Source organism: Oxyura jamaicensis, chromosome 17 (assembly GCF_011077185.1).
Source record: "Oxyura jamaicensis isolate SHBP4307 breed ruddy duck chromosome 17, BPBGC_Ojam_1.0, whole genome shotgun sequence".
Classification (NCBI taxonomy): domain Eukaryota; kingdom Metazoa; phylum Chordata; class Aves; order Anseriformes; family Anatidae; genus Oxyura; species Oxyura jamaicensis.
In genome coordinates this window covers 289,610-301,505 of record NC_048909.1, presented here as the reverse complement: position 1 = coordinate 301,505, position 11,896 = coordinate 289,610, and the positions used below count along the sequence as shown (strand labels likewise).

General features: G+C 58.1%; 2 protein-coding genes across 3 annotated transcripts in view; one reads left to right on the top strand and one right to left on the bottom strand.

The window, feature by feature from the left end:
* Positions 1 to 2,298: 2,298 nt before the first annotated feature.
* On the top strand, positions 2,299 to 5,485 carry LOC118175275 (POU domain, class 5, transcription factor 3). The gene is made up of 4 exons (XM_035341289.1): positions 2,299 to 2,639; positions 2,958 to 3,088; positions 3,745 to 3,909; positions 4,193 to 5,485. Exons 1-4 carry the CDS (start codon positions 2,588 to 2,590, stop codon positions 4,442 to 4,444), a joined length of 600 nt encoding a protein of 199 aa, XP_035197180.1. The 5' UTR covers positions 2,299 to 2,587; the 3' UTR covers positions 4,445 to 5,485.
* Positions 5,486 to 8,455: 2,970 nt separating this feature from the next.
* The window catches only part of FUT7 (fucosyltransferase 7), a 7,603-nt gene continuing 4,162 nt past the window's right edge, over positions 8,456 to 11,896 (bottom strand). For both annotated transcript variants that reach the window (XM_035341282.1, XM_035341281.1), the window contains exon 2: positions 8,456 to 9,871. In XM_035341282.1, the coding sequence (XP_035197173.1) occupies positions 8,746 to 9,789 (1,044 nt within the window). In that variant the 5' untranslated portion in view covers positions 9,790 to 9,871 and the 3' untranslated portion in view covers positions 8,456 to 8,745. The remainder of the gene's footprint in view (positions 9,872 to 11,896) is intronic.

Below are 11,896 nucleotides of genomic sequence, written 5' to 3'. Positions count from 1 at the left end.
GCTGCGGCCCCGCCTGGGCCGCTCCGCCGTGGGCTGGACCCGCGCCCCCCGCTGCCGCCGCCGCCGCCGCTGCCGCGCCCTTCCCCAGCGCTGCCGCCGCGGCTCCCTTCCCCGCCGGTCCCGGCCACGGGCTCTGCCCCGCCGCCCTGCAGCCGGGCTCCGGCGGCCTCGCCAGCCTGGGCAGCAGCGGCAGTTCCAGCGGCGCCGCCAGCGAGGGCGGACACTCCAGCGACAGCGGCGACGAGGTGAGACCCTGCTCCCTTTCCCTGAGCGCCGCGGACCCGCCGCCCGGCCGGGCCCCTCCGCTGCCCCCCGACGGCTGTCCCGCCCGCCGCCCCGTCCCCGCCGCGTGCTCGGCGCGCTCCGAGTCTTCGTCGACGGTCCCCGGCCTCGGTACGGGCGGCTCGCTATCCCGACTTCGCAGCCGTCGACGGGACGGCCGTCGGCGGGGGCGGGTTAGCAGTGCGTTATCGGAGCGGGACGTGGGTGAGTCGTCCTCGGGACCCCGAGCAGGACCGGGCCCCGCCGTCCCCATGTCCCGCTGGGAATGAGCGGCTTAGGTCGGCCCCGGCGGGCGGGGATGTTGGGAACGCTTGCAGTCGTCGGGACCTCGTGGCTCCGACTGCCGGCAGCACCTTCTCGTTCCGGCATCGCAGCTCCCTCTGTCCTCGGGGCCTGCGCAAGTGCAGCTTTGCGGGATAATTACACCTTTGAGGTTTCTTAACGTTCTGAGGAAACATCTGTAGGGAGAGGTCAGGGGAAGAGACGGCAGCAAACCTGTTCTCAGGACGGGGCTCGAGGGTGGGAACCCCTTAACCTGCCCTGTGCCTGGCAAACCCTCCCGTCTGCGCGGCCGTGACTCCTGTAGAGTCAGGGAGGCACTGATGAAGAAGGGGACTTCCAGGGTGGCACCCAGCCGGGCCGGGGGGCATTTCCCTGCCGCGGAGCCAGACCCGTCCCTTCTCCCCCAGCGCAGAGACCGGGGGCAGCCACGCAGGGCTGCACGGGTGCCTCACCCCGACAGGCGGGCGAGGGAAGGGCTCAGCCTCTCGGGAGGTGCTTTAGAGTAACCAAGACGCTTTCGCGGCCCCGCGGGTAGCGCTCTGCCGTGCTCAGCGCCCCTCAAGCCCCTGCTGTAGGAGAAGGGGCTCCGCTCGGTCGGGAACCCGGGGCAGCGCAGCGCGGTCAGGCCCGGGGCCCTGCCCCGCTCAGCTCCCGGTCGCCGCGGCCGCCTCCAACCATCGCGGCCGGGGAGGGAGCGCGCGGTTGCCCCACGCCGCGCCCCGCGGGGCTGCGCCCACGCGCAACACCCACGGGCGGTCGCCGCGACGAGAGCGGCCCCGCTGGCTGCCCCCGGTGAGGGGAGGCACCTTAATTTAGCAGCGTGAATGGTAGTTGTATCTGGGGATTTCGGCTTTAAATCTTTTCGTGGCATGGTGTAAAAGTATCCTTCCCAGCAAACTTTCCGGGGTTAGCAGCAACGATGATGTGGTTTATTTCAAAGCTTCTCCGAGCTTTTCTTTTTCTGTTGTGGGTTTCTTGTTTTTGCGCAGAATTACTGCTGTGTAAGCGGCAAAAGTAAGGTTAGAGCTCTCACGCCCACCGAGCCCAGCCCGTTGGGCACTCGTGTGTGTGTGTGTTATACAGCCGGGTGCCGAGCCCTCCTGCCCGCCCTGCAGTCCATGTCCTGCCGTGCTGTGCCAAGGCAGAAGGAACAGTTCTCTCTCCTAAGAGGGTCAGGGTGCCCCGAGGTAGGGATGCTCTGGGCTTCTTGTTGCCGATGTACTTGAGCAATTAAAAGCTGAGATTGGCCAGCAGGAGTTATGCCTGTAAAATATGAAAAATGCTGCAAACGTGAAAGTTGGTGAAAAGATTGCAAAATGCCCACAACAGCAGTTCAAGACTGTACTGCAGAGAGGAATTAAAGCACTTGGGTAAGCAGCTTTCCAGAAGTGAAGTATGGCTATTGCAAAAATGTGCTTGAAACCTTGTGAAATCATATGTTCTTTCAAAATTCACTTTATCTGAGTCATTTCTTCATTGGGCTCAGCCAGGAGAGGGGCTGGTGCCTGCCCTACACCCCAGGGGACATGCTGTGGGGTGCATGGTAGAGGAATGATGCTGGGGACATCACCAAAGCTGCCTGTGGGTCTGTGGTGCCCAGGCTGTGAGGGTGTGAGCCTAGGCAGAAGGGACATGCTCCCCACACCTCGGGGCTCTGGTGCTCCACATCCTGCATTCTGTCCCAGAATAGGGCCAGAGGTCTCTCCATGTGCTCCTGTGTGGAGCAAGGGGGGGGGGTGAGGTGTCCATTGTTTGGGGGTTGGGGAAAATCCTTTCTGCCACTACCCCATCACCCCAAAGTGGCAACGGCAGGTGTGCATCAGTGCTACCAAGGGATCTCCACCCCTCCTCGTCCCTATCCCAGGCCCGTACTGCGCCCCCGCCCGCTGATGGGACTCTGCTCTTTGCAGTCACAGCCCAGGTGGGTGCAAGTTTTCCCTCTGAGTTTGCTTTTCCCTGCCAGGATGCACCAACCTCAGAAGAGCTGGAGCAGTTCGCCAAGGACCTTAAACACAAGCGCATAATGCTGGGTTTCACACAGGCTGACGTGGGGCTGGCTCTGGGCACTCTCTATGGTAAGCTTTTCTCCACATCTCTCCCCATACCTGGGAGGAAAAGGGCATCATGGGGATGGGGCACCTGGGCAAAAGAGATTTTTGCACCGGAAAAGCGGTGGCCAGCACCAGCCTGTATTTGCTAAAGCTGCTGTTAGCACCAGTGAACTGGTTTACAATAACTCTTTCTGAAGAGTTTCTGAGTGCTTTAAGTCCCTGCTGAACCAGCAGGGAAAATGCCTTTCCTGGTGCCTGGTCCCTGAAGAGCCCTGGGGGGCTGCTGGGGGTGACAGCTGCCCTCGGGCAGCTGTGCATAACAGCGCCTGCCTCCCCATGCAGGGAAGATGTTCAGCCAGACTACCATCTGCCGCTTCGAAGCGCTCCAGCTCAGCTTCAAGAACATGTGCAAACTGAAGCCGCTGCTACAGCGTTGGCTCAATGAAGCAGAGAACACGGACAACATGCAGGAGGTATGGGGCTGGGCAAGGCAGAGTGTCTGGTTTACTTGCTGACAAATGAGCTGCTGCCTCTCCTCACACATGCTTTTTGGGAGAGGAAGGGAGGAGCAGGCTCCCCTTGCCATGGCAGTGTCTCACTGCCTTTCTCACAGCCATAGGTTTGGTCCCAAGGGGGACAGGGGTACCCAGTCCACTGCTGATCTTCTAAGTAGCACCCTTCAGCCAGGCAGGTGGGAGCCCAAATTCCCCCCCATGTGCACCATGTGACAGCAGGGGCAGCTCTCATCTCATAGCAGCTGGCTACTGCTGGAGTCTGGGATGAGCTGGAGATGCATCTTGCTGCTCCCTGAGGGCAGGCTGGAGGGATGGGATATAATGCAGAAAGAAGTGTCCATCTCCCCTGCCCATGCAGGTGGGGAAACAGCGGTAGGATGCTGGGAATGACCCCAGTTGCAGTGGGATGAAGCTCAGCAGTGAAGTCTGTGCTTTTAATGCATCTCTGCACTGCTGATCAGAAAGAGGCTGTGCTGGCAGACAGTCACAGGGACAAAGCCTGCCATCCCTCCCAGACCTCTGCAGCCGGCTCTGTGTGTGTGTCCAGAGGCTGGGGGGACATTGCCAGCCTTGGGCCACCCTGTGACCAAGTGTGTGGTCTCTCTCACTTCCAGATGTGCAATGCAGAGCAAGTGCTGGCCCAAGCCCGGAAGAGAAAACGCAGGACCAGCATCGAGACCAATGTGAAGGGAACGCTGGAGAGCTTCTTCCGCAAATGTGTGAAGCCCAGTCCCCAGGAGATCTCCCAGATCGCTGAAGACCTGAACCTGGACAAAGATGTAGGTTTGGCAGGGTTTGGAGGGTGGGGGGTGGGGATTCCAAACAGCTGCAGTTCCTGAGCATCCACATCAGGCCAGTTTTGATACTGGAATAAAGTGTGGGAGGGTGGCTGGAGCTGGTTGCCACCATCTGCCCCTCCGTGCTAAGCCCCAGGAGGAGCCATGCAGGGGGTCAGGCACTTCAGGGTTATGGAGGTGCCACCAGCAGAAGGGTCTTGTTGCCACACTGTCCCTGGACATTCAGAGAACCACTCATCCTTGCCCTGTCTCCCCTTCCTCACAGGTTGTCCGGGTCTGGTTCTGCAACCGGCGTCAGAAAGGCAAGCGGCTGCTGCTGCCCTTTGGCAATGAGACGGAGGGGGTGATGTACGACATGAACCAGTCCCTGGTGCCCCCTGGCCTGCCCATCCCGGTGACGTCCCAGGGCTACAGTTTAGCGCCATCCCCTCCAGTTTACATGCCGCCCTTCCACAAGGCCGAGATGTTCCCTCAAGCTCTGCAGCCTGGGCTCTCCATGAACAACAGCAGCCACTGATCCAGGGCAGGCAGAAGTGCGCCCCGACTGCAGCCTGTCTGTCCAGGGGCAGCGTCCTCCCCTTGGCCTGACAAGGCACGGGCATGGCTCCGGCCCTGCTCCCAGGGCTTGTCTGGGCAGTGGCTGTGCTATTTTACAGCTTCTGGGGGCCTGAGGGGCTGAGGAAGGGCCGGGAGCCAAGCATGGGGATGGTGCCCGCTCTCTACAGTTGCTCCCAGCCCTTCCCAGTTACATGAGTTCGCTGGTCCCAGCAGCCCCCCTGCATGGGGTCAGCACCCTCCTGCCTTTCGGGGGTGTGGGGAAGAGCTCCTTCACTGTTACCTGCCAAAGCCATGCGTGCCTGGGGGCTGGGTGGAGCCGCCTGTGCCTGGCCCCTGCCAAGCTGCTCCTGTGAGAACCAGAAAAAAAGCATTTCTAAATTTTTTAGGGGTGTGGGGAGGATTTTTTTTTATGGTTTTGGCTGTATTTCTAGTTTTTAAAAAGCAAAATTCTTTGTAGTGATCACTAGTTTCCCAGGTGCCTCCTCCCTGTTATATAGAGCAGGGCTGGGGCACTGCACACGGGGAGGGGATGGTCCCCTTGTGGGCTCTGCCCACTGTTCTGGGTGGCTGGGGTGAGCTGAGGGCTATTGCGTGATGCTGTGGGGGGAGCGCTCAGCAGCCCTAGCCTCCAGCCCTGCTTGTCCTGGCAGCACAGGAGGGTCATCCAGTTGCCTGCCCCCTGTGGCAGGCCAGCAGGGCAGGATGGTGGGGCAAGGCCTCCCCTCCCAGCATCACCCCAGAGCCTCTGAGCCCTCTTCACTCTCTAGCCGTTGTCTCAGCCCCTAGCTGGGCTGCCCTGGGGCTGTTCTGCAGGGGTCCCAGCCCAGGGCCCACAGTGGGGCTGATGCCATCCTGTCCATGCTGCTAGCACCCCGTGCCTTTGAGCCTGCTGTAGTTGATGATGATTTTTTTTTTCCTTAATCATATTCCCTCTGGCAGTGAAATAAATCTCAGTTCTTTGGGGCATGAGAGCTAGTCAGCTCTTTCCTTGCCTCCTTTATGTCCTGTGCCTGCTTGGGTCCTGCTGTGGTTACTGTCTGCAGACCACAACTGTGACAGTCTGGGTCTGGCTGCACATGGGAAGCATAGGGGTGCTCTGCTGCTCCAGCAGCTGGACGGTGCACCCACGTGGGGCTGAGCTCCCTGTTGTGCCCAAGGCTTGAGTAGGCAGAGGGGTTACACTGAACTCAGTTGTGAGAATTGGTGCTGCCACAATCTAAAAGATCCGGCTTGTCGCTGCCTGCAGTAGCTGGAGATACAGCAAGCCTACACTGCAGCCGGGAGCTTTGCTGAACAGCATGATCTTAAATTGCAGCTGAGCCACTGCTTTGTGCTGCTGGAGGTAATTCAGGTCAGTGGGTGCTGGCCCGTGAGCTGCTCTGGATACAGCTCTTAACCAAGGGGCCTGACTGCTTGTGGAGCAATGTGTCCAGCTCCAGAAACTGGGTTGCAGGTCGGTGGGGGCACACAGCCCATTTCCTTTACTGTCTGCAAAAGCAGATGTGTTCAGGAGTGTGCACAGGGGTCACCTCCCAGCCGTGTGGGGCTGCTATTTTTTCCATGGCTACTTTTTGGAAAGGCAAAAGCCCAAGGAGTCTTGGGTGAAGGGTCCCTTCAGGGTCCACAAACAGGGAAGGGCTTGCTGGGGTGTGCGGCTTCACCACTGCTTGCAAGAGCAATATGCAAGCCCTGGGCAAGGCACATCCTGGACAGCCTCAGCACTGCCAGGTGGCTGTGCTGGTGGCCAAGAAGCCCCAGGGCACTGGGGCCAGCCGGGAGCAAGGCTGTGTGGGGTGATGCCAGCAGGAGGTGCATGGGACTACCAAATGGGAGAAGCAGGGCACTTCCAGGGTGCGACAACTCACTACTGCTCAGCACTGGTATGTTGCAGCCATCATTCTGCAACCTAGGGGTCATTCTCCCCGAGCACAAGCAATGAAGTGACCAGATCTGTATTGAAACCAACTCTGAAAAGCCCCTTTTTTAGCTCAGCTGCCAGTTAATGATGGTCTTGCTCTTGCTTTTTGGGGCTGGTCTGCACCCTCATTCTCGTGGGCTGTGTAGGAGCTGGCTGCTGTTCTCAGAGCACCTTGGGATCCTGCAAAGGGCGGAGGTGGAAACACATGCAGGACCCCATTGCCCTCACCCCTGTGTCCCCACTTGTTCCCTAGTACCTGGGTGCCCAGGACTCCTTGCCCACAGCCTGATTTAGCAGCAGGACTCAAATCCTGGGGCTCACAGCCAGGCACAGCGTCTGCTGCAAACTGCTGTGGCCAGAGGTGCCCCTTGGCTCTTGCCTGGCACACTGGTGGGGGGGAGGGGTGAGCTGGGGGTGATGGAAGCTGGCAATCTGTGATACATTAGACTGTAGGGTTGCATAAAGAGGTGCCATTTCTACCTCGGAAGGCTGTCACATTGCTTAGATTTGACTCTGCAAGTTTCAACCATCTGATTTTCTGCTGCAGTTTACACAGTCAGGTAGGGTCCCCTCGGGGAGCAGGCTGTGCGACCCCCAGATCTCATGGGGCCCCCAGATCGTGCAGCCCCAAAGCCCTCATGGCCATGCATGATGATGGAGAAGTGATGCAGCCAGCCAAGCCTTGTGGGGGCCGGGCTGCCATGGAGGTGAGGGCAGCACTGACAGGGGTGTGACATGTTCCTGCTCAGTTTTCAGTTGATTCAGAAGATAAGATGAGAAACCACACTGCAGAAATCAGAAGATTGTGGCATGTCCTGTCAAACTGCCACATGAGGCAGGTCTGGACCAGGCTGAAGTTGGGGGGCGTGGGGGGTGTTCACAAAGCGCACACCGCAAGCAGGTGTGCTCCCTCTCCTGTGGGTTATTGCCTGTGCGACCAGGTCCAGTGGGTGGCCGGTAGCTTGCTGGGTGCTGCTGGGCAGGGTGGTGGGGCTCAGGCTGTGTAGTCTTGGGGGCTGCAGTGAGGGAAACTGGGCAAAATGTGTGACAAAATGAGTCACTGTTACTGGGGAGGTAAATTACTTGAGACACATGGTGAGGTGTGGGTCTGCATGCAGAGTGAGGCAGGGATGGAGCAGTCACATTCCTCCCTCGTTCTGTTGCCTAGCCCCAATGTCTGCTGCCAGTCCCAGATGGGTGCTTCCAGAGTGCCTGGGGGCTGCTCATGCCCAGGGTGCAGGGTACCCACAGAGCAGGATGCCCTTGGCATCATGGTCAGGGGTGTGGCACAGGGTGTAGGTGGTGCAGAGTGGGCAGGGTCCTTAAAAGTGCAGAATGCCCACAGGGCAGGGTGCTTTCAGTGTGTGTGCTGCTGGGTGCCCACAGTGAAGGCTGCTTGCCATGCAGTGCCCACAGAGGGGGGTGTGCACAGTGCAGAGTGGGATGCTTGTGGTGCGGGGGTGCCCAGGGCACGTGGTATGTGCATGGCACGGGGTGTACAGGGGCTGGCAGTGCCAAGGGCACTGGTGTGGGGTGTTTACTTTTGGCTCGCTGCAAAGTTCAGGACAGCACCATCACAACAGCTTCCTGTCGCAGCAGTACATACAACCGGCAGTGCAAAACCACAGCCATCCTGCTCTGACTTGGCCTTGCACTGAGCAGGCTGAGATTGCTCTTGAGAGCATCCGGTGTCCTGCCAGCACAGGGACACTGGTGGCAATTGAGCAGGGGCAGGGGAAATGGGTTCTACAGAGCTGTGCCAGCATGGAGGCTGTGGGAGCTGCTTGTCCTGGCTTGCCCTGAGGTCCCAGGGGTCCATGTCTCTCCCATCCCTCCTCGCTCTCAACAACCTCACCCCCCAGCTGCAGTCATCCAGTCGGAAACATCACCAGGGGACTCTGCCACCATGGATTTGCTGCCCAGGTAGTGTTGGGGGGGGGGCGCAGCACAATTATAAGGGCATGAGGAGGAAAGGAAGGTTGGGGAGCTGATGGTTCCTGCTGTCCTCGTCTGCCCTCAGCCCTGCCCAGGCCCTGACAGATGGGCAGAGCCTCTGGAAACCTGTGTCATTTATTTCCAAAGCACCCTCTGGTTATGCCAGCACCATAGCGGGATAGTATGGGGGGATAGTCACATTTTGCAGGAAGCTAAGTCACACAGAGTTGCTCAAGGTAATAGTGTGGCAACAACAGGGCGAGTATTAGAGGTCCCACATCCCTCCCTGCACAGCATCCTGTTCCGTTGCAGTGTGCCCCACACTCCTCCCACTTTTATCTTCTGCACAAATGCATCCCTGATGTCTCTGGCAGTGCTGAGTGCCCTCAGCACGTGTCAGCCCTGCACTAGTTGTTGAACCAGCTCTCCAGGTCAGGATAGACACGGCCTTGGGGCAGGCTGGGGTACATGACGCAGATGGTACAGATGCGCTCCCTCCAGTCTGCATAGAGCTTCACACTGTACTTCTTCTGCCATGTGAAGAACTGCTGGTAACGGCTGGAGTTCATGGTCTTCAGGAAGGTGGCCAGCTCTGCCAGGGAACTAAAGTCATCAACATGAATAAATGAGTCTGCGGGGATGAATTGCTCGTAGTTGGCCCGGGCAGGCCCCAGCACCACAGGCACAGTGCCAGCCATCAGGGAGTTCCTCCAGAGCTTCTCAGTGATGTAGTCCTTGTGGATGGAGTTCTCGAAGGCCAGGTAGAACTTGGACTTGGATGTCATTGGCAAAAGGCAGTCTTTGCAAAGCGGATTTTTGTTTGCCTTCCCATATATGTTCACGTGGAGGTACCTGGACAAGTTCTTGTAGACTTCAGCTCTTTTCTGAGTCCTGTGATAGTTGCTAATAACCCAGGATACCAAGTTGGTCTTCATGGGGATGTTCATGGTGGCTGACTGGTTGGGCACAAGCTTGCCATAGGGGATGAAGATGTCCGAGTCTCGTCTGTAGGTCATCACCCAGTTGAAGGTCTGGTTCCATCCTGCTAATGCTTTAGTGTTTGTGGGGGACTCCAGGGAGACCCACACCCAGTTCTGCCCTGGTGGCCTCTCCCGGGGCAGCTTGTCTCTGCCCTGCTGGAGCCTGGTGTGAGGAAACACCACCACGTCTGCCTGGTGCAGGAGCTGCTGCTCCATGGTGAGCCAGCATCCCTCAATGCTGTACAACTCATGACAAATGTCCCCACTGATGTCTGGGACCTGATTTGAAGGCCATTCCCACACCAGGACCACCAGAGGCTTAGTATGCTTGGGGGCTTCACCAGAGATGTTAGATGAGTTGATGAAGCACTTCAGGTTCCAGAGCATGGTGACAAAAAACCCAGCAGTGACCACTGCCTTCACACTGGGCCGGCCCCATGGCAGCCGTGGCAGTGGTGATGCCTGGGACATGCTGCCGGTGCTCAGCAGGGCTGGCTGTCACCTTCTCAGTGGTGTCACCTTCTTGGTGGTGTCACCTTCTTGGAGGCTGTGCCTGGTACAGAAGAAGCCAGCAAGGGCCATCAGCTCAGCTTGCCCAGCCACCTGGCTGGCAGGAGCATGGAGGAGCAAGATGGTGGGGCTGGAGTGGCTGGAGAAAGACCTCTGTGCTTCCTCTGTGGCACCCAAACCCCATAGGGCTCAGGCACAGGGCCCAGGCCCCAGTATACCTCTGCCCCCCTGCAGGGTCCCACCCACGCACCTGCTGCCACAACCCAGCAAGGATCCCTGGCCTGGGATGTGGGCAGCACCTTGGCCAAGCAAGGGGATGGATGGATGCATGCCATCACAGGTGCCACAGAGGGACCCACAGCTTTCACCATGTGGTTTCCATTTTTTATGGGCTTTTGTGTTTTTCTGGGCTTTATTTTTGTTTTCCTTCAGTGTTATCTTTTAAGCTCAGAAAATCCCACATGCAAAAGATAAAAGGACTTTGCTTGAGGCTATCTGTCAGTGTAGGAATAGGCAGGAGCTGTTGCATCCCTTTCACAGCAAGCTGGTGCTTTCATTTGCATCACCCTCCCTCATGTGTTCCCCAGTGCCCCCAGTCTCGAGGGGCAAGCAGTGCTGTTGCTGAAGGAGGTGGGGAGGGGGTACAGAGCCAACAGTCAGCAGCCACCTGCCCCCTGACACAACTGATGAGCACCGCTCCCAATTGTACGCACAAGGGATGCTGTCCTTGTCATTTGCTCTGTGCCTCAATTTCCCCATCTGACAAAGAGGCACGGTCCCATTCCACACTTCTTGCTTTGCCCGGGGGGTGCGGGGGGGCATTTTGAGCTTGAAATGCAGCCAGCCTTGCCACAGCAAAGCCTGGGAGGAACGTGCTGTTCTTTCTGGGGAGCTACAGGTTGGGGCCACATGCCAAAGGGTGAGGGAGTACCCTGAGTCCTCACAGCTGGCTGGGAGTTGCTGCAGGAAATGCTGTGAACCCACAACCCATAGCAAGGCTCCATCCCTGAACCCACTCATGAATCAGCCATCGGGGTGTCCTTGCGAGCAATCAGGAAATCCCAAACCCCACTCAGGGACAGATCAGGGTCCTGCCTGGAACGTGCCCCACTTGTCCCAGCACCCTCCTGCATCCTCCTGGCTTGGAGTGCTCTCCCTGGGCTTGGGGTGCTCTCCCCAGCCATGAAGACACCAAGGCTGGGAGCTGGTTGTCTTGGCACTGCATATACCCATAGTTTATTTTCAGGTGCCCCAGGTTTCCAGTCCCCAGCAGGCAGGGCAGAGGGAGGTACAGGCAGAGGGGCATTTGGCTCCCTCACAGCTGGGCTGCTGTAGGTCTTCAGCTGGTGGGGCTTGGCCCATAGGCACATGCGAACCCCAGTCACCCACCATCCAGAATGAGATGCGCGTTTGCACCTTTGTTCACCCCACTGCAGTGCCCTTCTGCCTGTGTCTGGCCTTGCCAAAGGTTCTGCTTCTTAACTGAGTCAGAGTTCCTTACTGAAATAGAGAGCAGCTTGGAGCAGATGCGGGGGCTGGGGTGCGACATTGAGCTGCACCAGGTGCCAGCAACCAGCTCAAAACCCGATGAGTGCTGGTCCCAAGGGCTGCACGGCTGGACACTGCCTGATTTTTTTTTTTGCCATGCTTTGGCAATGCTGGGTGGCCGGGCATGGAATGGTCTGCAGGGCACAGCCCCGGGTGTACAGGGAACTCCCCCTCAGCTCCTTTCCCTAGCCATTTGGCATTTTACATTTCTGCTGCAGGCAGCCAAATTTTTGGCAGGTCACCAACAGCATTCAGCACCAAAGACAGTTTCCCTTTCAAAGTAACCTCTGAAAGCATATTAGATGCCCCAGCCCCACAGCACAGGGGTGCTGGTTCCTCTGATTTTGGAGGCTTGTGGAAGGTGTTGCCCTGCTTTCTTCCCAGCTGATCTGCAGCAGCTTTGCTTTTGCAAATCCCTTCCCTGCTTCTGCTTTGCCCTGCTCCGTCTGGCATGCTAAAATACATGAGCTAAGTTTAGGCTCCAGAAAAAAAAAAAAAAAAAAAAAAAAAAAAAAAAAAA